At 40.7% G+C, this 27,500-nt stretch overlaps 2 protein-coding genes across 2 annotated transcripts in view; both read right to left on the bottom strand.

Moving 5' to 3' along the window:
- Window positions 1-18,323, bottom strand: part of LOC114569258 (ataxin-2-like protein) — a 22,075-nt gene extending 3,752 nt beyond the window's left edge. Inside the window, exons 1-5 of the mRNA XM_028599073.1 lie at window positions 18,150-18,323; window positions 17,713-17,764; window positions 14,069-14,125; window positions 13,907-13,978; window positions 4,584-4,776 (exon numbers count right to left, since the gene is read on the bottom strand). Coding sequence (XP_028454874.1) covers window positions 4,584-4,776; window positions 13,907-13,978; window positions 14,069-14,125; window positions 17,713-17,764; window positions 18,150-18,166 — 391 coding nt within the window. The 5' untranslated portion in view covers window positions 18,167-18,323. The remainder of the gene's footprint in view (window positions 1-4,583; window positions 4,777-13,906; window positions 13,979-14,068; window positions 14,126-17,712; window positions 17,765-18,149) is intronic.
- Window positions 18,324-26,655: 8,332 nt separating this feature from the next.
- Window positions 26,656-27,500, bottom strand: part of sh2b1 (SH2B adaptor protein 1) — a 36,564-nt gene continuing 35,719 nt past the window's right edge. The window contains 1 exon segment of the mRNA XM_028600551.1: window positions 26,656-27,500. This exon segment is cut by the window's right edge and continues 126 nt beyond it. Within this exon segment, the coding sequence (XP_028456352.1) occupies window positions 27,262-27,500 (239 nt within the window). The 3' untranslated portion in view covers window positions 26,656-27,261.

Below are 27,500 nucleotides of genomic sequence, written 5' to 3'. Positions count from 1 at the left end.
CCATTACTGATGGCTGCATTCCACTTAGGAGAGGTCCTGGTATTAAACCATTAATGATGGCTGCATTCCACTTAGGAGAGGTCCTGGTATTAAACCATTAATGATGGCTGTATTCCACTTAGGAGAGACCCTGGTATTAAACCATTACTGATGGCTGCATTCCACTTAGGAGAGACCCTGGTATTAAACCATTAATGATGGCTGCATTCCACTTAGGAGAGACCCTGGTATTAAACCATTAATGATGGCTGCATTCCACTTAGGAGAGGTCCCTGGTATTAAACCATTAATGATGGCTGCATTCCACTTAGGAGAGGTCCTGGTATTAAACCATTAATGATGGCTGCATTCCACTTAGGAGAGACCCTGGTATTAAACCATTAATGATGGCTGCATTCCACTTAGGAGAGACCCTGGTATTAAACCATTAATGATGGCTGCATTCCACTTAGGAGAGACCCTGGTATTAAACCATTACTGATGGCTGCATTCCACTTAGGAGAGGTCCTGGTATTAAACCATTACTGATGGCTGCATTCCACTTAGGAGAGACCCTGGTATTAAACCATTAATGATGGCTGCATTCCACTTAGGAGAGACCCTGGTATTAAACCATTACTGATGGCTGCATTCCACTTAGGAGAGACCCTGGTATTAAACCATTAATGAGGGCTGCATTCCACTTAGGAGAGACCCTGGTATTAAACCATTAATGATGGCTGCATTCCACTTAGGAGAGACCCTGGTATTAAACCATTACTGATGGCTGCATTCCACTTAGGAGAGACCCTGGTATTAAACCATTACTGATGGCTGCATTCCACTTAGGAGAGGTCCTGGTATTAAACCATTACTGATGGCTGCATTCCACTTAGGAGAGACCCTGGTATTAAACCATTAATGATGGCTGCATTCCACTTAGGAGAGACCCTGGTATTAAACCATTAATGATGGCTGCATTCCACTTAGGAGAGACCCTGGTATTAAACCATTAATGATGGCTGCATTCCACTTAGGAGAGACCCTGGTATTAAACCATTAATGATGGCTGCATTCCACTTAGGAGAGACCCTGGTATTAAACCATTACTGATGGCTGCATTCCACTTAGGAGAGGTCCTGGTATTAAACCATTACTGATGGCTGCATTCCACTTAGGAGAGGTCCTGGTATTAAACCATTACTGATGGCTGCATTCCACTTAGGAGAGGTCCTGGTATTAAACCATTACTGATGGCTGCATTCCACTTAGGAGAGGTCCTGGTATTAAACCATTACTGATGGCTGCATTCCACTTAGGAGAGACCCTGGTATTAAACCATTACTGATGGCTGCATTCCACTTAGGAGAGACCCTGGTATTAAACCATTAATGATGGCTGCATTCCACTTAGGAGAGACCCTGGTATTAAACCATTACTGATGGCTGCATTCCACTTAGGAGAGGTCCTGGTATTAAACCATTAATGATGGCTGCATTCCACTTAGGAGAGACCCTGGTATTAAACCATTAATAATGGCTGCATTCCACTTAGGAGAGGTCCTGGTATTAAACCATTACTGATGGCTGCATTCCACTTAGGAGAGACCCTGGTATTAAACCATTAATGATGGCTGCATTCCACTTAGGAGAGACCCTGGTATTAAACCATTAATGATGGCTGCATTCCACTTAGGAGAGGTCCTGGTATTAAACCATTACTGATGGCTGCATTCCACTTAGGAGAGACCCTGGTATTAAACCATTAATGATGGCTGCATTCCACTTAGGAGAGGTCCTGGTATTAAACCATTACTGATGGCTGCATTCCACTTAGGAGAGACCCTGGTATTAAACCATTAATGATGGCTGCATTCCACTTAGGAGAGACCCTGGTATTAAACCATTACTGATGGCTGCATTCCACTTAGGAGAGGTCCTGGTATTAAACCATTACTGATGGCTGCATTCCACTTAGGAGAGACCCTGGTATTAAACCATTAATGATGGCTGCATTCCACTTAGGAGAGGTCCTGGTATTAAACCATTACTGATGGCTGCATTCCACTTAGGAGAGGTCCTGGTATTAAACCATTAATGATGGCTGCATTCCACTTAGGAGAGACCCTGGTATTAAACCATTACTGATGGCTGCATTCCACTTAGGAGAGGTCCTGGTATTAAACCATTAATGATGGCTGCATTCCACTTAGGAGAGACCCTGGTATTAAACCATTACTGATGGCTGCATTCCACTTAGGAGAGGTCCTGGTATTAAACCATTACTGATGGCTGCATTCCACTTAGGAGAGGTCCTGGTATTAAACCATTAATGATGGCTGCATTCCACTTAGGAGAGACCCTGGTATTAAACCATTACTGATGGCTGCATTCCACTTAGGAGAGACCCTGGTATTAAACCATTACTGATGGCTGCATTCCACTTAGGAGAGACCCTGGTATTAAACCATTAATGATGGCTGCATTCCACTTAGGAGAGACCCTGGTATTAAACCATTAATGATGGCTGCATTCCACTTAGGAGAGGTCCTGGTATTAAACCATTAATGATGGCTGCATTCCACTTAGGAGAGACCCTGGTATTAAACCATTAATGATGGCTGCATTCCACTTAGGAGAGACCCTGGTATTAAACCATTAATGATGGCTGCATTCCACTTAGGAGAGACCCTGGTATTAAACCATTACTGATGGCTGCATTCCACTTAGGAGAGGTCCTGGTATTAAACCATTACTGATGGCTGCATTCCACTTAGGAGAGGTCCTGGTATTAAACCATTAATGATGGCTGCATTCCACTTAGGAGAGACCCTGGTATTAAACCATTAATGATGGCTGCATTCCACTTAGGAGAGACCCTGGTATTAAACCATTACTGATGGCTGCATTCCACTTAGGAGAGACCCTGGTATTAAACCATTAATGATGGCTGCATTCCACTTAGGAGAGACCCTGGTATTAAACCATTAATGATGGCTGCATTCCACTTAGGAGAGACCCTGGTATTAAACCATTACTGATGGCTGCATTCCACTTAGGAGAGGTCCTGGTATTAAACCATTAATGATGGCTGCATTCCACTTAGGAGAGACCCTGGTATTAAACCATTACTGATGGCTGCATTCCACTTAGGAGAGGTCCTGGTATTAAACCATTACTGATGGCTGCATTCCACTTAGGAGAGACCCTGGTATTAAACCATTACTGATGGCTGCATTCCACTTAGGAGAGGTCCTGGTATTAAACCATTAATGATGGCTGCATTCCACTTAGGAGAGGTCCTGGTATTAAACCATTAATGATGGCTGCATTCCACTTAGGAGAGACCCTGGTATTAAACCATTAATGATGGCTGCATTCCACTTAGGAGAGACCCTGGTATTAAACCATTAATGATGGCTATTCCACTTAGGAAAAACCATTAATGATGGCTGCATTCCACTTAGGAGAGGTCCTGGTATTAAACCATTAATGATGGCTGCATTCCACTTAGGAGAGGTCCTGGTATTAAACCATTACTGATGGCTGCATTCCACTTAGGAGAGACCCTGGTATTAAACCATTACTGATGGCTGCATTCCACTTAGGAGAGACCCTGGTATTAAACCATTACTGATGGCTGCATTCCACTTAGGAGAGACCCTGGTATTAAACCATTACTGATGGCTGCATTCCACTTAGGAGAGGTCCTGGTATTAAACCATTAATGATGGCTGCATTCCACTTAGGAGAGACCCTGGTATTAAACCATTAATGATGGCTGCATTCCACTTAGGAGAGAAAAACCATTACTGATGGCCCACTGGTATTAAAACCATTAATGATGGCTGCATTCCACTTAGGAGAGGTCCTGGTATTAAACCATTACTGATGGCTGCATTCCACTTAGGAGAGGTCCTCGTATTAAACCATTAATGATGGCTGCATTCCACTTAGGAGAGGTCCTGGTATTAAACCATTACTGATGGCTGCATTCCACTTAGGAGAGACCCTGGTATTAAACCATTACTGATGGCTGCATTCCACTTAGGAGAGACCCTGGTATTAAACCATTACTGATGGCTGCATTCCACTTAGGAGAGACCCTGGTATTAAACCATTACTGATGGCTGCATTCCACTTAGGAGAGGTCCTGGTATTAAACCATTACTGATGGCTGCATTCCACTTAGGAGAGGTCCTGGTATTAAACCATTAATGATGGCTGCATTCCACTTAGGAGAGACCCTGGTATTAAACCATTACTGATGGCTGCATTCCACTTAGGAGAGACCCTGGTATTAAACCATTAATGATGGCTGCATTCCACTTAGGAGAGACCCTGGTATTAAACCATTAATGATGGCTGCATTCCACTTAGGAGAGACCCTGGTATTAAACCATTAATGATGGCTGCATTCCACTTAGGAGAGACCCTGGTATTGTTCATGCTGACTCACTGAAATATCTTCCTGGGACACTTAATGGAACTGAGCCATCGTTAAGGTCTCTTCCTGCTAGGACAACATGTCAACATGTCTGCTGTGATGAAGGTCCTTCAGCAGCTTCACAGATTCAGATCGTCTCTTTCCCGGGGAGTGTTTACCTCTGACAGCGAAGGTTAAGTCCACATCGCGGCAGGTCATGGTCACCAGGTCAGCGGGGCTGAAGATCATGGTGTCAGTGATGTCTTCAATCTTAGGAGGAGAGGACTGGCTTCCTCCTCCTCCTCCTCCTCCTCCTCCTCCTCCTCCTCCATCTCCATCACTCTTATGGACAGCATCCACAGCCAGCTCGCACTGATGAAAGACACAAGAGCACACACTGATAAATCATCAAACTTTTCAGATCACAGCGTTTCCCACTAGCCTGGTGAGCCCGTCCTGATCTGGCGAGCTCCAGTTCTCCTCCCAGATCAGTCTGGCATCTTGAGATAGAGAAGATTTGGAGCCGTTTGCCAAACGACTGACCAATCAGAGTTGGTTTTGAGGCGGGTTTAGGTGGTGATAGACAGATGGTTTATCCAATCAGCTAACCAGGATTTCCAGACAGCGGTAGCCCTAATTCTGTTAGCCGCTCGCTAATGCTTTTTCCTCTTGGATCCTTCTTTTGGAATATGGTCCGGGAACCTGAAATGGGGCCTTTTATTCTTTAATTCCTAAATTCTCGTTACACAGACGTCAAATTTCCTTCACCGACATGTTGCTAGCTTGCTGAGCTAACGAGCTATGCTTGGCCTGCAGCAGCAGCAGGGGTAGCCTGGCTTGTGGTTGTATTTTCAAACGCTTCGTTGATCTGATTGGTTGATTTGGCCCGTCTATCACCAACTATAGGTGGTGATAGACAGATGGATTATCCAATCCAGGGTTTCTGCAGGTATCAGCAAATCTCATTTCATGCTTTTTCATGCCACTTTAAACTAATTTCATGCCCATGTCCAACAGCAGATACTTTAACACACAAATTGTAAGCATTTCACAATTAGGGCTGTAGCGATACACTAATCTCACGATACACAGCTCACGATACGATTATATATATATATATATATATATATATATATATATATATATATATATATATATATATATATATATATATATATATATATCTCACGATATTCAGCCAACAATTCGATAAATTTCGATACACTTACATCATTTTCTGAAAGATTTAAAGAGTGATTTTGGTGACATCTTGTGAGTGTTACATTTACTTGGATTTAATTAATTGAACTGAAAACATCAATTACACAATATATGTCTCTGACTGGACAGAGTCTACAGCAGGGACCATCAACTACATTTACACAATATATGTCTCTGACTGGACAGAGTCTACAGCAGAGATCATCAACTACATTTACACAATATATGTCTCTGACTGGACAGAGTCTACAGCAGGGACCATCAACTACATTTACACATTATATGTCTCTGACTGGACAGAGAGTCTACAGCAGGGACCATCAACTACATTTACACAATATATGTCTCTGACTGGACAGAGTCTACAGCAGAGATCATCAACTACATTTACACAATATATGTCTCTGAATATATGTCTACAGCAGACCATCAACTACATTTACACAACAGTCTCTGAGGACAGAGTCTACAGCAGAGATCATCAACTACATTTACACAATATATGTCTCTGACTGGACAGAGTCTACAGCAGGGACCATCAACTACATTTACACATTATATGTCTCTGACTGATTTTTCTAAGCACTCTGGCAGCCGGACTTTCAAATAAAGAAAATAAAATGAATTTATACCTAATACGCCTATTCTTGTTCGAAATTTTCACTTTTTTACTGAATTAATGCTACTATTTTTATAACATGTATTAGTGTGAGCAAACTCCTAAAAACATGGAAACTCCAATAATGATAACTGGCTCTTTTAACTAGAAAAAGATCTCAGACTAGGAGGCAGTTCACGGAGGAGTGATGGTTAAAGTCTGTGATTATGGAAACATTATTGTAGTATGCAGCATCCTGATTGGTGGAAAATGCTTGCAGAAAGAAAGGCTGTTGTCAGGTAAACATGTCACTGTCAAAGAGGCTGAAGGGAGAAGTTGACGTGGAAAAGCTTTAATGATGAATGGCTGATAAGCAGGCTAAGCACTCGTCATGTAGGCCTCATTGGCAATGAAACAATGTTGTTGGAGTCAGACAGTCAAGACGGCCCATTGTTTGGTGGACCGGGTACACCTTGTTCACTTTATAGCCTACAAATCATCCACGGGATTAATGACGAGTCACATGAGTTAGTCCCCCCGACACAGCGTTTGTTCCTGGGGAGATGGATCCTGTGTGACTTGGATGTCTGAGCCTCAGCAACTAAAGACTTTAGACACTACTGCATTTTTCGTGTAATTTTCCGCGAGTAAGATATTTCATCTATGGGAAATACAGAGGATGACTGAAAGTATTTTCTAAGTGGATTTATCAATCATTTTCTGTCTTCATGTTTAACAGAGATTACGTAACCTGCTAATTAAACAGTTGTGTGAAAGATGTGAAACATTTTCCACATAAATGATCAAACTTTTATGGAGTATCAGCGGATATAATTATGTTTTTTCATAGACAAAGTTACAGACGTATGCCAGTAACTATAGTGGAAACTTTATTTTGTAAGGTTTAGTGATTGTCGCCATGTTACAGAGCCAAAGACTTTCATTCTCACGTCAAGTTCATTTTTTATACATCACAAAGTGTCGGTGAAAACCAGCGTACGCAACGTTTATACATGAGGCCCCAGGTGAGGAAAATCCACCCACGGGGAACCATTAGTGCATATGTCTTAGTTCCTTTCTGCTCCAACTCTGTCTCAACAGCAGAAGTTGCGTTGCTGGTCCCGGCAAAAAAATTTGAAACGGTTAACTGCTGCCTGCCTTTAAAAGGAACACGCCGACTTATTGGGACTTTATCTTATTCACCGTAACCCCCAGAGTTAGACTAGTCCATACATACCCTTCTCATCTCTTATTGGGACTTTATCTTATTCACTGTAACCCCCAGAGTTAGACTAGTCCATACATACCCTTCTCATCTCTTATTGGGACTTTATCTTATTCACTGTAACCCCCAGAGTTAGACTAGTCCATACATACCCTTCTCATCTCTTATTGGGACTTTATCTTATTCACAGTAACCCCCAGAGTTAGACTAGTCCATACATAGCCTTCTCATCTCTTACTGGGACTTTATCTTATTCACTGTAACCCCCAGAGTTAGACTAGTCCATACATACCCTTCTCATCTCTTATTGGGACTTTATCTTATTCACTGTAACCCCCAGAGTTAGACTAGTCCATACATAGCCTTCTCATCTCCGTGGTGCTGATGTCTGGCCCAGCATTGCTTGCCCTAGCACAGATCCTGCAGGTAACTGGTTCCAACTAGCCTACTGCTCCCAATAAGTGACAAAATAACTCCAACATGTTCCTATTTACATGTTGTGATTTGTAGAGTCACAGCGTGTACAAAAAACAAGGTAACATGAGACTACGAATCATGTTACGTTGTTTTTTGTACACAAATCTACAAATTCTACAAATCTCAACATGTAAATAGGAACATGTTGGCGTTATTTTGTCACTTTTGTCACAATTGGGAGCAGTCGGCTAGTTGGAACCAGTTACCTGCAGGATCTGTGCTAAGCTAAGCTAATGCTGGAGCCGTCAGACAGCGTTACAGCACGCACGGAGATGAGAAGGCTATGTATGGACTAGTCTAACTCTGGGGGTTACAGTGAATAAGATAAAGTCCCAATAAGAGATGAGAAGGGTGGATGGGGGTTATGAATAAGACTAGTCTAACTCTAACTCTGGGGTTACAGTGAATAAGATAAAGTCCCAATAAGAGATGAGAAGGGTATGTATGACTAGTCTAACTCTGGGGGTTACAGTGAATAAGATAAAGTCCCAATAAGAGATGAGAAGGGTATGTATGGACTAGTCTAACTCTGGGGGTTACAGTGAATAAGATAAAGTCCCAATAAGAGATGAGAAGGGTATGTATGGACTAGTCTAACTCTGGGGGTTACGGTGAATAAGATAAAGTAAGAGATGAGAAGGGTATGTATGGACTAGTCTAACTCTGGGGGTTACAGTGAATAAGATAAAGTAAGAGATGAGAAGGGTATGTATGGACTAGTCTAACTCTGGGGGTTACAGTGAATAAGATAAAGTAAGAGATGAGAAGGGTATGTATGGACTAGTCTAACTCTGGGGGTTACAGTGAATAAGATAAAGTCCCAATAAGAGATGAGAAGGGTATGTATGGACTAGTCTAACTCTGGGGGTTACAGTGAATAAGATAAAGTCCCAATAAGTCGGCGTGTTCCTTTAAGCGCCGACTTGTGACTCTCGGACTCCATGTGTGATTTCACCACATTTACGCCCATTGTGCAAAGTTTGAAGTTTTTTTTTGCTCACGGCGCAAAATGCCTCTCCGGGTTTACCTTCGACGGGCTTTAACCAGGTTCTGAATAGTTCATCCTCCAACCACTTCTGCTCAAACTTGCATTTTCCCATTTTTCCGTCATTTGATATTCCCTCCGTTCCCTCGCCACAGCGTACACTCAGTCACACCGTAGAGCGTAGACTCCCACTCACCGCACACCGCATTACTAGCATCCGGTGTCGCGACTTCGTGCACCACCCGTAAAAAACAGCCAATTAAAAGGTTCCGCCTGTCAACCATTACACTATACTTCCGATCAAAATTAGATTTAGATGTTTATATAATCAAAATAAATCTGGAAAAACTGTTTTTATTCCATCAACTTTACATCATTTTTAATGCCTTTGAACATCGAAGTTCATGCTTTTTCATGCCAGTTCAGGCCTGAATTTTCACAAAATCTATTTAATTACTTTTCATGCTTTTTAATGACCCGCGGAAACCCTGCAATCAGATAACCAGGATTTTTGCCCCTTCCCAAAAGTTTTCTAACGGAAAGTTCCCAAATGGATATGCCGAGCTAATGCGAAGCGATCCATCTGGTGGAGTCAGGTTAGCTTCCAGTTTAGGCGGCCCGCCTTAACAACACGCGCCTACCGCCTTAAATAAGTCTTCAAAAACAAATAAAAAATCCACCAGTTAGCCTACTCTGTCCTGTTTGAGTGGCTGTAATGTCGCATCAACACAGTCACAGGAAAACAAGGTAACGGCGAGTTGTCAACATACCACCAATCACAACGGAGAGAGCATTTGCTGTCGTTTATTCTTCTTCTTATTATTTAAAAAGGGATAAGTCGCCATTTCACCGCTGCGTGAGCGTCAGAGTTTTTCACCAAATGTGCGGCCGGCTGGGGCATGCAGAGACCGGGGCGATGGACCGACCGGGGCGATGGACCGACCGGAGCGGAGAGCATTTCTATATGCATCTCTGTCCTGTTCTTCACATCAGTGAGGCTTTCTTCTCTTGTTTCAACGAAGTGACTGAACTATCATCACCTCTCATGCCGTGATTCTCCCCGTCCCGCTGCAGCTGTCGTCTGGTTGTTTTAATCACTACACGCGCTTCCCAACACACGGTTATGGTGCGTTCTTTTTGTCCACCGAAGTCTATTTAAGAGTCGATTTCTGGAGTTACGAACCGGAAGTAGCAAAAAGAGCCCCCCCGAGGTCGTATATATACAACTCGTCAAGTCGTCTGAACTCAGAGGACCCCGAGTTCACTTTCAAAGATGGCTACGTCCTGCATCACACGTAGTAAACATTTGGTTTTCTACAATTTTAAGCCCTTTTGTCTTTGTTGTAACCAAATGAAGAAGTCGTACACATAGTGCTGTATACTGCTACCTATAGACATGTCTCTACAGTCTTATTAGGAGTTAAACATAGTGCTGTATACTGCTACCTATAGACATGTCTCTACAGTCTTATTAGGAGTTAAACATAGTGCTGTATACTACTACCTATAGACATGTCTCTACAGTCTTATTAGGAGTTAAACATAGTGCTGTATACTGCTACCTATAGACATGTCTCTACAGTCTTATTAGGAGTTAAACATAGTGCTGTATACTGCTACCTATAGACATGTCTCTACAGTCTTATTAGGAGTTAAACATAGTGCTGTATACTGCTACCTATAGACATGTCTCTACAGTCTTATTAGGAGTTAAACATAGTGCTGTATACTGCTACCTATAGACATGTCTCTACAGTCTTATTAGGAGTTAAACATAGTGCTGTATACTGCTACCTATAGACATGTCTCTACAGTCTTATTAGGAGTTAAACATAGTGCTGTATACTGCTACCTATAGACATGTCTCTACAGTCTTATTAGGAGTTAAACATAGTGCTGTATACTACTACCTATAGACATGTCTCTACAGTCTTATTAGGAGTTAAACATAGTGCTGTATACTGCTACCTATAGACATGTCTCTACAGTCTGATTAGGAGTTAAACATAGTGCTGTATACTGCTACCTATAGACATGTCTCTACAGTCTTATTAGGAGTTAAACATAGTGCTGTATACTACTACCTATAGACATGTCTCTACAGTCTTATTAGGAGTTAAACATAGTGCTGTATACTACTACCTATAGACATGTCTCTACAGTCTTATTAGGAGTTAAACATAGTGCTGTATACTGCTACCTATAGACATGTCTCTACAGTCTTATTAGGAGTTAAACATAGTGCTGTATACTGCTACCTATAGACATGTCTCTACAGTGTTATTAGGAGTTAAACATAGTGCTGTATACTGCTACCTATAGACATGTCTCTACAGTCTGATTAGGAGTTAAACATAGTGCTGTATACTGCTACCTATAGACATGTCTCTACAGTCTGATTAGGAGTTAAACATAGTGCTGTATACTACTACCTATAGACATGTCTCTACAGTCTTATTAGGAGTTAAACATAGTGCTGTATACTACTACCTATAGACATGTCTCTACAGTCTTATTAGGAGTTAAACATAGTGCTGTATACTACTACCTATAGACATGTCTCTACAGTCTTATTAGGAGTTAAACATAGTGCTGTATACTGCTACCTATAGACATGTCTCTACAGTCTTATTAGGAGTTAAACATAGTGCTGTATACTGCTACCTATAGACATGTCTCTACAGTCTTATTAGGAGTTAAACATAGCGCTGTATACTACTACCTATAGACATGTCTCTACAGTCTTATTAGGAGTTAAACATAGTGCTGTATACTACTACCTATAGACATGTCTCTACAGTCTTATTAGGAGTTAAACATAGTGCTGTATACTACTACCTATAGACATGTCTCTACAGTCTTATTAGGAGTTAAATATCACCTGATTAGTTATTTTGGAGCTTGTGCAGCTGAAATTGTCTAGAGATGCTCGGTTGCTATATGACAACAATGGCTTTAAGCCGAGTCTGGAGCAGAAAGCAGAGCAGTAGCCTAACGTTAACGTTAATCAAAACCTAATTTTCATGTATCAAACTGTGAAATATATTTGTGTAATATGTCAATAACTGGGTGAACAGAATCCTAAATGTTACTAAAAATCCATCTTTTCTCCGACTCGTAGTATCGTGTGACAAAAAGAACGCAACAACCCCGCGGTTATTCGTTTTTTCGACACGGATGTGGCGTCACACTCGAGCTACTAGTCGCGAATACACGACAAAATGAACGCACCATAAGTTAGCGTAGTTAACACGGTGAAAATTACGGGTCGTGTTTTTATTTCACGCATACTGATTATCAATCGCATGTGCTGTGAGAGAGTGAAGCTGTGGGCTGAGCTCGGTTATCTCCGAGCTCGGTGTTCTGTAGAAGAGCTGTCAGGTGAAGTGGAAGAGAGCGTGTCACCAAGGAGAAGGGGAGTAAAACTGTTATACCACCTTTTTTTATATATATAGTTTATTAAATATTTCAAAAAACCTTTCATCTGTATTGATGTAAGTAATCAACTCAGTAATTATATCTAAAGGTTAAGATTTTTACTAGGGCTGTCTATCGATTAAAAAATGTAATCGAACACGATTACTTACATGTGATTAATTAATCGAAATGAATCGCATGCATAATTAACTGTGCCTGAAGCTATACTTTTTAAGAAAGTTAAAAAAAAATGAAGTGTACTAAACAACAATCGCTGACATTAAAGAACAGCTTGTTTATTGCTAAGGCCATATGGTTAAATTTAAATGATTTCATAATAATGTAATAACTATAACAATAACTTATTTCACTAGTAAATTGCTGTTGAACGACAAAAACAACACCAGATGGGAAAAGGACATTTAACAACTACTACGAATGCAACACGAAGCTGTAGTTTCCCAGCTTCATTTATTATTTTGACAGCCCTAATTTTTACCCTATGAGCATAATATGAGCACTTTAAGACCTAGAACACAACACTTTAATTTAAGACTTTTTAAGAGCCCGCAGAAACCTGAAAAAACACTTTTAAGTGCAGTTTTCTGCTGATATTTTCTTACAACTAACACAAATAATCTTGTCTTCGGCGATGTGTTTATTACACCGGTTGAAATCACGATGACGATAAAACCTAGATTTATTGTGCACGCAGCCCCGCCAAAAAGTGAAGGATTCAGAGCAGAGCTGCAACAATTAATTGACTAATCGATGGATATAAAAACAAATCGCCAACTATTTTAATAATCGATTCATTTTAAAGTAGTTTTTCATGCAGAAATATCGGAAAATGCTGTTTTGAGCCTCTCAACTATGGAGCTTTCCTGCTCTTTTCTGTTTTATTTCATATTAAACTGAATATCATATACAATACAGGCCAAAGGTTTGGACTCACCTTCTCATTCAATGCGTTTCCTTTTTATTTTCATGACTATTTGCATTGTAGATTCTCACTGAAGGCATCAAAACTATGAATGAACACATATGGAATTATGTACTTAACAAAAAAGTGTGAAATAACTGAAAATGTGCTTATATTTTAGATTCTTCAAAGTAGCCCCCCTTTGCTTTTTTTGATAACTCTGCAAACCCTTGGTGTTCTCTCAATGAGCTTCATGAGGTAGTCACCTGAAATGGTTTTACCTTCACAGGTGTGCCTTGTCAGGGTTCATTAGTGGAATTATTTCCCTTATTAATAAAAAAGCAAAGGGTGACTACTTTGAAGAATCTAAAATATAAGACATGTTTTCAGTTATTTCACACTTTTTTGTTAAGTACATAATTCCATATGTGTTCATTCATAGTTTTGATGCCTTCAGTGAGAATCTACAATTTAAATAGTCATGAAAATAAAAAGGAAACACATTGAATGAGAAGGTGTGTCCACACTTTTGGCCTGTACTGTGTGTGTATATATATAAACTGGGTTGGACATGTATCACTATTTTCTGACATTTCGGCAGATTAATCGATCGTTAGTTGCCGCTCTAATTCAGAGAAAGTGTGAAGAGGATTTTACCTGTGAGCTTAAAGTCTTGAAGATTCCCTCATAGGATGCTCCATTTTTCACCCTCACATCGCAGGTGGAGCCCTGAAACCAGCAGCCAGGGAAGCTTCAGTATCTTCGGACATTTATTCGGCTTTATAACAGAATCAAGTTTTTACTACGGCGTATACTCACCACGACCGCGGTGAGGAAATGAAGCATTCGGGCATTGTTGTAGACGCCTTCAAACACCTGCAGACACAGACGGGACGGGAGCAGGTTTTATACAAATCTGTGGCATTCATACGTTCATCGTCCCAGAAAAGACCGATCAAATATCAATATATTTGCGAATATTTCTCTTTTTTTTCCCCACATATTTATATTTTTTATTTCAATTTCAGAATCATGAAATATAATCAGTCACATCCATTCAGTATATAGGACACTTTTACATTACTGTGTTGACACAGCAAAACAAATAAAAGGAAATAAAAGAGTGCTTCTCCTCCTCTCTGTTTTGACATATGTTAATCTTTACATAACGGAGTATATTTATTGCAATTAGATGTGAGATATAGCATACATTTAAAAGAAAAATAAATTCCACAAGCTTAGATATTGCATTATCCCCCAAAAATACTCACTCTTCATCCTCTGTTAAAGGTGCCCTGCTACACATATTTCCTGACTTTGTGGTGATGTCTGAAGGTCTACCATGGACTCTGTAACCTTGGTTACCTTGTTTCAAGCCATTCTAGCGTGGTATAGAAAGCCTGCAGGAAGACTCAGCTCGATTTCTGCCAGTTCTCATTAATATTCAACGAGCTAAGCTGTTTGAATCTGATTGGCTAACAGCTAGCCAATGAGAGCCTGGCTGTCAGCATCCTTTACCCAGCCCAACTGGGCGAGCTCATGAATAGTAATGAGCTCAGGCAGTATGATGTCAGACTGACCAGCTCTTGTGATTGGTCTGATTTCTCTGCTTAGAGCTGACAGAGGAGGTAGCAGTAGTTCATTTTCACATTCACCACAGAACACAAACACATACGGACCTGACGTAATTCAAAAAATGTAAAGTAAAAATGGTTTGTGTGGCAGGGCACCTTTAAAGCTATAGTGTCTAGTTTCTGAGGTATTCTAAGTAATCGGGCCTTCAAAGGTCTTTTAATTTATCATCTGACATATAAATTGATATAAATACATACATAAAAGTTTTGTTTTGTGGAGTTTTCTTTATACAAAATTATAGACTTTAGGCTTTAAAACAGCCATGTCTTAAATATTAATAATGTTCCCACACCATTTATCTAGTGTATAACCTATTGATTATTATTATATACAGTGAGGAAAATAAGTATTTGAACACCCTACTATTTTGCAAGTTCTCCAACTTAGAAATCATGGAGGGGTCTGAAATTGTCATCGTAGGTGCATGTCCTCTGTGAGAGACATAATCTAAAATAAAAAAAATCCAGAAATCACAATGTATGATTTTGTAACTATTTATTTGTATGATACAGCTGCAAATAAGTATTTGAACACCTGAGAAAATCAATGTTAATATTTGGTACAGTAGCCTTTGTTTGCAAGTACAGAGGTCAAACGTTTCCTGTAGTTTTTCACCAGGTTTGCACACACTGCAGGAGGGATTTCGGCCCACTCCTCCACACAGACCTTCTCTAGATCAGTCAGGTTTCTGGGCTGTCGCTGAGAAACACGGAGTTTGAGCTCCCTCCAAAGATTCTCTATTGGGTTTAGGTCTGGAGACTGGCTAGGCCACGCCAGAACCTTGATATGCTTCTTACAGAGCCACTCCTTGGTTATCCTGGCTGTGTGCTTTGGCTTATTGTCATTTTGGAAGACCCAACCTATACCCATCTTCAATGCTCTAACTGAGGGAAGGAGGTTGTTCCCCAGAATCTCTCAATACATGGCCCCGGTCATCCTCTCCTTAATACAGTGCAGTCACCCTGTCCCATGTGCAGAGAAACACCCCCAAAGCATGATGCTACCCCCCCATGCTTCACAGTAGGGATGGTGTTCTTGGGATGGTACTCATCATTCTTCTTCCTCCAAACACGGTTAGTGGAATTATGACCAAAAAGTTCTATTTTGGTCTCATCTGACCACATGACTTTCTCCCATGACTCCTCTGGATCATCCAAATGGTCATTGGCAAACTTAAGACGGGCCTGGACATGTGCTGGTTTAAGCAGGGGAACCTGCCGTGCCACGCATGATTTCAAACCATGATGTCTCAGTGTATTACCAACAGTAACCTTGGAAACGGTGGTCCCAGCTCTTTTCAGGTCATTGACCAGCTCCTCCCGTGTAGTTCTGGGCTGATTTCTCACCTTTCTTACAATTTTGTCTCTAGTGTCTTTGGACAGCTCTTTGGTCTTGGCCATGTTAGTAGTTGGATTCTTACTGATTGTATGGGGTGGACAGGTGTCTTTATGCAGCTAACGACCTCAAACAGGTGCATCTAATTTAGGATAATAAATGGAGTGGAGGTGGACATTTTAAAGGCAGACTAACAGGTCTTTGAGGGTCAGAACTCCAGCTGCTAGACAGGTGTTCAAATACTTATTTGCAGCTGTATCATACAAATAAATAGTTAAAAAATCATACATTGTGATTTCTGGATTTGTTTTTTTAGATTATGTCTCTCACAGTGGACATGCACCTACGATGACAATTTCAGACCCCTCCATGATTTCTAAGTTGGAGAACTTGCAAAATAGCAGGGTGTTCAAATACTTATTTTCCTCACTGTATATATATGTGTGTGTGTGTGTGTGTGTGTGTGTGTGTGTGTGTGTGTGTGTGTGTGTGTGTGTGTGTGTGTGTGTGTGTGTTGGTCCGTTTGGCTGCTGGACCAAAATAATTTCCCCCTGGGATTATTAAAGTATTTCTGATTCTGATGGATAATCACATTCTGCAGTAATAAAACTGAAGTGAGACGAACAAACAGAGAAGTTTATCTTGTTTTTCCCTTTTGGGGATAATCTGAAATTGGGAAAAATTTGAAGTTGGAAAAATACATCGCAGAATATTGCAAATATGTTTTAAAAATCGCAATAATATCGTATTAACTCATTATTTTGAGATTATACCTCATTAATTTTGAGATTTTAAATCATTATTTGAGATTATAACTCATTGAGATTATAACTCATTGAGATTATAACTCATTAATTCGAGATTTTAAAAAACTTTATTTGAGATTATAACTCATTAATTGAGATTATAACTCATTAATTTAAGATTATAACTCATTGAGATTATAACTCATTAATTTAAGATTATAACTCATTAATTGAGATTATAACTCATTAATTTAAGATTATAACTCATTAGTTGAGATTATAATTTATTAATTGAGATTATAACTCATTATTTTTAGATTTTAAATCATTATTTGAGATTAGAACTCATTATTTGATATAATAAACCATTATTTTGAGACAATAAATCATTATTCCATCCATAATAATGCATCAGTATTACCATAATAACATAACACATCATAATTAAACACTACTTATGATACTCATACACTGATGATTGGCTGGCAATACTTCTGCGGTGATATTAGGACTTTTACTTTGAGAACTAGGGTGTGGTGGCAGTTTCCCATTGTTTACATCAGAACAGCTGTAGCTGTTTACAGAGAAATCTGCGGATTATTATTATTATTGTTGTTATTCTCCCTGACTACAAACATCCCTCTGATTTCACATCATTCCCGGCGAACATGAGCTAGCTGTGACACATCATAATTAACATGTTAATGTTTTAAATAACCACACTGAGCTGTCTGTAGCGGTACTTACTAAGCTGCTTACAGGAGGTGACTGCGATGGCGGTTTCATTGTGCTCCTGGTCCTGCGGAGGGGAAAATAAATGTCAGCTAGCAGCTAACAGCTAACAGCTAGCAGCTAACAGCTAACAGGTATCAAGTGCTCCTTCAGAGAGAACAATAAACCTTAAACAGACAACACACACGCGAAACACTGACATGGCAGGATTTGGTACGACTTAAACCAGCTAATACAACATAAACTGTTTCTATGAAATGTAAAGTAGGATAAGCTAAGTGTTGTTGTTCAGAATAGTAAAAATCCGGCTAGCTAGCTACGTCAGCTAATGTTAAGCTAGCTTAGCGTAGACGTCGAATTTTGGCAACAGAGACACGAACGAACCGCTAGAAACGATGTCGGCATCACATTAGAAATTGACAGCTGAGCAAGTCTTAGTATTTAAATTATACTTTTTAGTCATGAGCATCCCTGTTATTCCAGTGTCGTCGTTGCAGTGTAAAGTCACTCGGTTTGACAGGCCAAAAACGATACGCCGCTGAAAAAACAACAAAACACAGCAACGGGTGCGTTCGATTTGCCCCAAACCGGCATCAGCTGTACGTGTCGAGTCAGGCGGGCGGGCTGCTTCCAGGCGGTAGAAATCAACAAATCTATTTTACATTAATCACAAATACCTAATTGTATTCAAAATAACCATTTCAGTTATGTACGTACTCACGAAGTGGGCATTTTGCCGCATAGGAACAGTAAGTCAAGAACAACCGGTCTCCGTCGCGATATTATAACAAACGCACCAATCGTAAACCCCGCCTACAGATTAAATCTGAACCCTGATTGGATACAATTAATGTCAGTCATATCTGACCTGTTTTCTCATTGGATTTGGTTTCATGTCAATCATTAAGCTGATGGATTTTCCTGATAAAGGTCACGTAAAGAAAGTGATGCTTGGAAATTATTTTATTTTTAGTTTAGCAATGACATTACGAAATAATATTAATGAATTTAAATGTCAGATTGATTAAATGAAGTATTAACCCCCCTAACAAGTACAAGCAAATATTTTAATTTGTTTAATTTAATGCCCAAAAAGAAAGAAATTAAGAGATTTTTTTGGCATTAAGTGAGCCAAAAAAACAAGTGTTTGTACATAGTATTTTTTACCAAATAATAAATCAGCGTACAATGTTTCTGTAATATCTGAATTAGAAGAATATAATAAGTCTCTCAAACTTATAAAAAACTTAACAAAACTGTACAAATAATGTATTTTGTCCTGTATCTTATAATATTTGCATATTATTGGAGTTTATTAAATCCCATTATTACATCTATTTGTTATTAACATTTTTATGGATTTATTTAAAGTCATATTGTTTCTCTGGATCATTATTTAGAGCAGGGATCTTCAAGAGTCAATCCAGGAGGGCCTCCATATAAAACATTTTTTTTAGATAATCTTTGGGGGATTTTCACTTTATTTGGAAGTGGATAGACATTTTTTTTTTTTTTTCAAAAATTAAAAAGTCTTAATATGATCCCAACATATTATTAGCCAATATAGATCCCCACTGATGATAGGCTTACTGGCCTATAGGTAATGTAGTCACTAAGTCAGCCATCCACACATACAGTTCATCCCAAAGGTTCATGTGTGTTTAACATTAAAACATGATTTATAAAAGCATGCCAACAAGTATTAGGCTATATGAATAGCTTTGTATTCTATGCAAAAAAGGTATCTATAAATGCTTCAGGCTGCCCTAAAAGTTATTGTAGGATCAGATTAATATGCAACTCAATATAAAATTGAGTTGCATATTAATCTGGTGGTTCTCAACCAGTGGGGCCCGCCCCCCTGGGGGGGCACGGACACTCTCCCAATACACTATACCAACATTTGCAGCATCCTGAGCCTTTTTGGTAAGGTTCCCTAGGAAATCTCAGCCAGAGTAATTCATTAATAGTAATAATTATTATTCTCCCCAAAACAAGTTTCCTTTTTATTTTTAAAGAACTATAAAACAACTTTCACTGTCTTCTGCAACTTCATTGCAACACACATACAAAAGACCCCACAGCTTTTATTGCAATTTTTAACAAAAGCTCCCGATAAATCAGGCATTTTGGGCCGCAACAATCTCACAAAAAGGCGGTGAAATCGTGGAGGGACTGATCTGGTCTGGTTGTTCTTTCATGTGTCATGGTCGACATTCACCCGTGTTATGTTGTTGTTGTTGTTGTTGTGGTGTGTGTAGGCTACTCCTGATGTTGTCAGTCATCCCATCTCTTATATGCTGTGTCTCTACGATCCTGTCCTGTCCTATTCATGGTAGCCTACTCGGGGACATTGCGCCGTCATCACGTGCTGTAGTGGGGGCGCCTTGATAATCCTGCATAGGGCCCGGTGTTGGCTCGTTACGCCACTGACCTCCTGCCCTCTTTCGTCATTCTGGGCAGAACTGATGCAGGAATACTCTCAACTCTGTGACGTCACCTTGACGATTCTCCTCCCTTTCGCGTCGGCATATTTGTGTGAGGCGGGATTCACGCAATCAAAACAAAATACCGCAATCGTGCAGAAATCGAGGATGTTTGAGGCTACGTTTATCAGACATTTCGCCAAGAAATTGGAGGGGGGGGACTGCAATGAACCAGTTTTTTGGGGGCCCAGCTTGCAAAAGGTTGAGAACCCGTTATACAATATATGTAGAATGGGGGCCGCGATCCGTCTCTTTTCAGTTAAGGAGTCCTTGGCTTGATTTAGAGTATGTTGTGGAAGTTTCCTTTGCAGCAGGGGGAAGAGTTTTTCAGAGTTTAGTAAATTGAAACAAATAAGACAGACTGAGACTAAAACCAAGTTGGGTTTTTGTATTTTATTAAAAACGTATATATATTTGCAAATATGGAGCAACATGATTTCACAAAAGGCCTCAGCCCAGTGTGGAGTCAGTTCCTCCAATGAGTGAACAGAACACCAGACTTATAAACATCTTCAGAGTGACAACACACACACATTTTGACAGGCATCTGATACACGTGAAGACAATCAGAGAAATACAAGAGACATCTCGGAGTCATCTCACCTCCTCCTCCCTGTATGACTTTCACCCCCCCGTTACATCTTAACTGTCATGGGACAACTGGAGATAGTTTTAGGGAGACCTTGTACCTTTATCGGTTCAGACAAACAGCTCACATAATGTTCCAGACTGGACAACTCAGCACTTTAAGCAGAAACTGAGATAAACTGTATTTCAATAATGTGAGAGAATTAAAGTAGAAATAAAACATAAAAATATAAGGCATTATGCTTAAATGTAATTTTTCCCATTACAAGTATTAGTCTGAATCGTTGCATATTTATATGTTCTTTTAATGAAGTTTTGGGGCAAAAACATGTTTCTAATGTTGTTTAGTAGTTGAAGTTTTGCAGACTTTTATATTTACAGTGACTGGTGAAGAGGCATTTTACGGTTAATATCTCCCAAATTCTGTGAAATATCAGACGAACTACAGCTACTCTGAAACTTAAACAATAACACATCATAATTAAACACTACTTCTGATACTCATACACTGGTGATTGGCTGGCAATACTTCTGCGGTGATATTAGGACTTTTACTTTGAGAACTAGGGTGTGGTGGCAGTTTCTCATCGTTTACACGCCGGTTGTGATTGGTGTAGAGCCCTCCTTAATGGTTGTGATTGGTGTAGAGCCCTCCTCAACGGTTGTGATTGGTGTAGAGCCCTCCTCAACGGTTGTGATTGGTGTAGAGCCCTCCTCAATGGTTGTGATTGGTGTAGAGCCCTCCTCAACGGTTGTGATTGGTGTAGAGCCCTCCTCAACGGTTGTGATTGGTGTAGAGCCCTCCTCAATGGTTGTGATTGGTGTAGAGCCCTCCTCAACGGTTGTGATTGGTGTAGAGCCCTCCTCAATGGTTGTGATTGGTGTAGAGCCCTCCTTAATGGTTGTGATTGGTGCCTCAATTTGAAAAATTGGAAATGGGTTTGAATGGGCTCTCGGCCAGACGGACCTGCAGAGCTAATCTCAGATTTGCCAGAAGTTGGTCACGGTTTTCCCGGACTAGTCTGAACACAAATAAAAAATCCCAACTTCAAAGTATTCACTAGGGGGACATCGTCTAAAAGGAGCTTTGAAACATTTCATTATTTCTCTTCTGGGGTCCAACTATTTTGAATTCTACTGTTTTTATCTGTTAAATAGTCATTGAAGGAAATAGGAAAGGCATCTAAATGACGGCTGATTTATATTAATATTTATTTGTGATTTAATAGCATATCCCGTAGACGAAGGAGTGGAAGCGCTGTTTGGTCAACCACAGGAGCTCTTTGGACACTGCTGGTGCTCTGTGTGTGTGAAGGGCTCATTGCATGAAGGAGACCCAATCCCAAAGTGAGCCCTGAGGACTACAGACTCCCAGACTTCACTGGTCTCAGGTGCTGAGTGTGTGAGGCCACGTGGGCTCAGATAGGCAGAAACAGGATCGGGACAGCGCTTCACCAAATCACGTTACCTTGGCGACGTTTAATAACAAATATGTTGCTGACATGTTGCCGGTTTGGGAATTTTCATTTTAAGTTAGTTGCTTTCCACACGGCCGAGGCCCAGCAGAGACACCAGGCCGGTCTGTCCCGTGTTCGTGGGGGGGGCTGTTGTTTACCTTTTAATGTCCAGATGTCCCTCTCGGTCTCCGCGGTAAACGTCACAACCAGGGTTCAAAACTAGCACCATCTACCAGCCCAATGCTGGTAAAATGTACATTTACTTCACTCACCAGCCCAAAAACAACATGGTAATATGTGGAGTGGTTGGTAGAATTTGAACATTCGCTACCCCTCTGGCTGCTGGACCAAAAAGTTCATTTTGAACCCTGGTCACAACGCTTTGAACTCTGGGTAATTCCCTTTGGTGAAGTGTGCATCGATGCAGCCTCACAGAAAGGGCTCGGTAAGTGCGTACTCAAACCCTGAGCCCCCCGAAATCCCACATCGGGACGACCCTGAGCCCGTACGAATTTCACGAGAACTCAACACCAGAGTCCGTGAGTCGGTGACTTTGGGATTGGCTCTTTTATTTTTTATACATTTTGGGATTGAGATCCTTTTCCACAATGAGCCCTTCACATGACAGAGAAACAGCATGTCAAGTTAGCAGAGAAGAAAAAAAATAAATAAAAAAAGGACCACACACACACACACCAACCACCTTGTTTCACTATATTTATATTATATCATTAAATTCAATGTAGTACCTGAAACTAACCACAGGGGGGCTGCCCGCCCTCAACACACGGTCCCAGCAAAGAGAGAAAAGAGAGAGAAAGGCACAAAGAGTTTAGAAACAGAGAGAAAGGACAGGGGACATGATGATTAAGAGGGGAGGGAAAAGGTGCATAGAGACGAATACATGAGCAACGAAAAACAAAAGGTAAGAAATGACTTGAGGGGGGGGGGGGGGGGGGCAGCTCGAAACTGAACGATGAAGACAACACGAACGCAGGCTGATGACAGAGACCACAGACACAGAAAGGCACAAGTAGAAAAAGTAGGTATTCTCACTGACATTTTCTGCTAATTGTAGATTAATTTTTGACCCTTGATGAAAGGAGGATGAGGAGGAGAAACATACCGTAGCCTTGACAATCATTTTCTTTTTATCCCCAAAAATAAAAATAGGCACAAACACATTTTTCAATTACAAGATGGAGTCGGAACGTGTTACATGGAGTAAAGCATACAAAATCAAAATAAAACAAATAAAATTAATACTTATTATTGTGACCATCATTATTATTTCCATCAATAATTATTGTTATTATCAATCATTTCTCTCCCAGTTCAGCTTGTGTTTTATGTCAGAGAGAAAGAGAGAGAGAGAGAGAGAGACAGACAGACAGACAGACAGAAAGAGAGACAGAAAGAGAGACAGACAGACAGACAGACAGACAGACAGACAGACAGACAGACAGACAGACAGACAGACAGACAGACAGACAGAGAGAGAGAGAGAGAGAGAGAGAGAGAGAAAGAGAGAGAGAGACAGAGAGAGAGAGACAGAGAGAGAGAGAGAGAGAGAGAGAGAGAAGAGAGAGAGAGAGACAGAGAGAGAGAGAGAGAAAGAGAGAGACCGAGAGAGAGAGAGAGACAGAGAGGGAGAGAGAGAGAGAGAGACAGAGAGAGAAAGAGAGAGAGAGAGAGACAGAGAGAGAGAGAGAGACAGAGAGAGAGAGAGAGAGAGAGAGACAGAGAGAGAGAGAGAGAGAGAGAGAGAGAGAGAGAGAGACACAGAGAGAGAGAGAGAGAGAGAGAGAGACAGACAGACAGACAGACAGACAGACAGAGAGAGAGACAGAGAGAGAGAGAGAGAGAGAGAGAGAGAGAGAGAGACAGACAGACAGACAGACAGACAGACAGAGAGAGAGACAGAGAGAGAGAGAGAGAGAGAGAGAGAGAAAGGAGAGAAAGGAGAGAAAGGAGAGAGCGAGGATGTAGTGAGTGGTGCTGCTGAGTGGGACTGAGGTAGAGGGTCTCCTGCCCCCTGCAGGCCATGTGCCACTTAGACCCAAAACATTACATCACTGCGTTGTGCTGAGAGAACGTCCAACCAAACTCCATTAGAAAATCTGTCAATTTAGTGCTGCCTGGCAAACGTGTTCTGAGAAACTTTTACACAGATGATATCCCTTTTTTTAGAAACATTTGAGTCTGCTCCATTAATCTTTATATATTACTAATAATAAGAATGTATTTTTTTTTCATTGATAAATTGTTAAGTCTATCAAATGCCAGAAGAAACCACACCCAAAGTCGCTTTACCTTATACATGTTTCAGTTTTAGACCAAACTCCATTCAAAAATCTGTCAATTTAATGTGTTCTTTGGGGACTTTTACAAATACAAATAATATACCTTTTTTTATACATTTTAGTCCGTCCATAATCTGGTTACACTAGTATTAATATATTACTAATTTTAATAACTGATACATTTTTTACTTTACAATTTTGTCTCCAAATACAGTTCTCAATTTGTTTGGTTTTACAACCAAACTCCATTCATAAATCTGTCAATTTAAGGTTTTCTTGTGTGGTGGCAAACATGTTCTTTGGGAAACTTTTATACCAATAACATTAAACATTTTAGTCTGCCTACAGTCTTGTGGGCAGTACAGCTGCAATTTAATTACATTTTTGTTATTACACTATTTTAATAATTGCTCAATTGTTCAATTTAAAGAGCCACACATGATGATACTTTATCTCGCTATTTCGGTCCCAAAACGCTAATGTATAGTTTATATTTATACTTTTGTTTGTGTTACAGAACTCTAACATTTGTATTTATTTGACCCTATTCTCTATTTATCTGTATTTTGGACGCCCGTGTCCCCTCTGGGGATCGATAAAAGGTTTTCAATCTTATCTTAAAATGTCCAAAAAGTTCCCGGAGCTGTAGGTGTAGTCTTCAAATGGTTTTATCTGGAACAAAACTCTAAAGATATTAAATTTACAAAAACATAAAACAAAGAAAAGCAGCAAATTCTCACATTTCAGAACCTGGATCCAACAAATGTTTTTCTCTTGATAAATGACAACATGTCTAAATCAACATTAGTGTTAGTATTATTGTTAATATTATTATAATTATTATTATAATAATACATTCAACCATTTATTTAAAATTCACATTACACACGTCGGTTTGGTCTTGTAGCTCTTCCAATCAGACATGAGCGTAATCGGGTATTGACGTTAATATATTAATAGGGCTGCACAACATAGGAGTTTTTATTATTTTAATCGCCATCGCAATATCAACCGGTGCAATAAACACATCAGGAAAGCCACTCGGATACTCTCGGTGTGGTCTGACAGGAAACTGCTCTTTAAAAAGCATTCTGGTTTTAGTGCTGGCTTTTTTATATTCAATTCAATGTTCAGTTTGTTCAGTGAAAGAAAGTCGGGAATGATTTCCTTTCATTAGTTCTGAATTAAATGCAACGAGCAGTTTGTTTGGTATTAGCCAACATGACATCATGACTTAAACGTACACGCCCACTTTCTAAAGCCACGAGGCGTGTTACCGCGAGACTACGGTTGAGTTTAGGAAACATGACCCACATGGGACCTGATCCCCGGTCTCCTGGGTGATAGGCAGATTCTCCCCCTTTCATAACACTCGCTACGGTGTCAATTCACCACAATCTCAGGTAATGGAAGTCAATGGAGGCCAAAAGGCGTTGATTAACACGCTAAAAAGAGAGTACGCGTCTTGATAGCACGCCAATAATGGCGTACGAAGTGGCGTGTCACACATACACCACTTCATGACATCAGTCTGAGTTTAGCAGAATACTGAAAGCAGCAGAACTGAGAACACTTTAAAGGAACACGCCAACTTACTGGGACTTTATCTTATTCACTGTAACCCCCAGAGTTAGACTAGTCCATACATACCCTTCTCATCTCTTATTGGGACTTTATCTTATTCACTGTAACCCCCAGAGTTAGACTAGTCCATACATACCCTTCTCATCTCTTATTGGGACTTTATCTTATTCACTGTAACCCCCAGAGTTAGACTAGTCCATACATACCCTTCTCATCTCTTATTGGGACTTTATCTTATTCACTGTAACCCCCAGAGTTAGACTAGTCCATACATACCCTTCTCATCTCTTATTGGGACTTTATCTTTATCTTGTTTAGCTTGTTGGTGTTATTTTGTCACTTATTGGGAGCAGTAGGCTAGTTGGAACCATTCACCTGCAGGATCTGTGCTAAGCTAAGCTAATGCTGGAGCCGTCAGACAGCATTACAGCACGCACTGAGATGAGAAGGGTATGTATGGACTAGTCTAACTCTGGGGGTTACAGTGAATAAGATAAAGTCCCAATAAGAGATGAGAAGGCTATGTATGGACTAGTCTAACTCTGGGGGTTACAGTGAATAAGATAAAGTCCCAATAAGTTGGCGTGTTCCTTTAATACCGGGTTATTATCGGCGCGATATTCACCCCCGTGGGGGTCCTGACATGGAGCAGCCTGTGTAGAGACGTAGGGGCGTTTAGATGGAGCGAGCTGTGACGGGGTCTCCGTACCAGCGAGGTTGTAAAGCTTTGGGGCTTTGGGTTTGGCCGATCGGCAGGACCGACCACGGTGAGGTATCAGGACCGGTCGCCGAGAGGAGAGAGCGAGCCGGCTGGGACTCGTACCGGCAACACTAAAACAAAAGCTCATCCGACTACCTAAGAATTAAAGAAATGTACCGCTAGCTGGTGTTGTAAAGCTGCTCTCACCACTCGTCTTCTCTCTCTCTCTCTCTCTCTCTCTCTCTCTCCTTTAGTGTTAGTACTTTATCACCTCCTCCTTTTCCTCCTCCTCCACCTTGCTAACAAAATAAAATTACTGGTTATGAATGGCTATGATGCCTCATCCAATCTCACATTCGTTCGTCCTCTCACACACACACACACACACACACACACACACACACACACACACACACACACACACACTCCTCCCTCTCCTCCCTCCATCAGAAGAAGGAGTACTGGTTGTCGATGGCTCGGGGCGGCCTAGCTCCCTCCCTCTCTTCTCCCTCCACAGCGTCTAGTTGGCGGAGAGTAGTGTCCCTGTCCCTCTCCTCCCAGTCTTCCTCTCCTCCTCCTCCTCCTCCTCCTCCTCCTGTTGGTGGCGTCGCCATGGTAGCCACAGCCTCTCCTCCTGCTCCTCCTCCTCCTGCTGCTGCTGCTCCTGGTGCTCCTGCTGCTCCTG

This window comes from Perca flavescens, chromosome 15 (genome assembly GCF_004354835.1).
Source record: "Perca flavescens isolate YP-PL-M2 chromosome 15, PFLA_1.0, whole genome shotgun sequence".
Lineage (NCBI taxonomy): Eukaryota > Metazoa > Chordata > Actinopteri > Perciformes > Percidae > Perca > Perca flavescens.
Note: the sequence above shows the minus strand (reverse complement) of the source record. Positions and strands in the feature narration are given on the sequence as shown.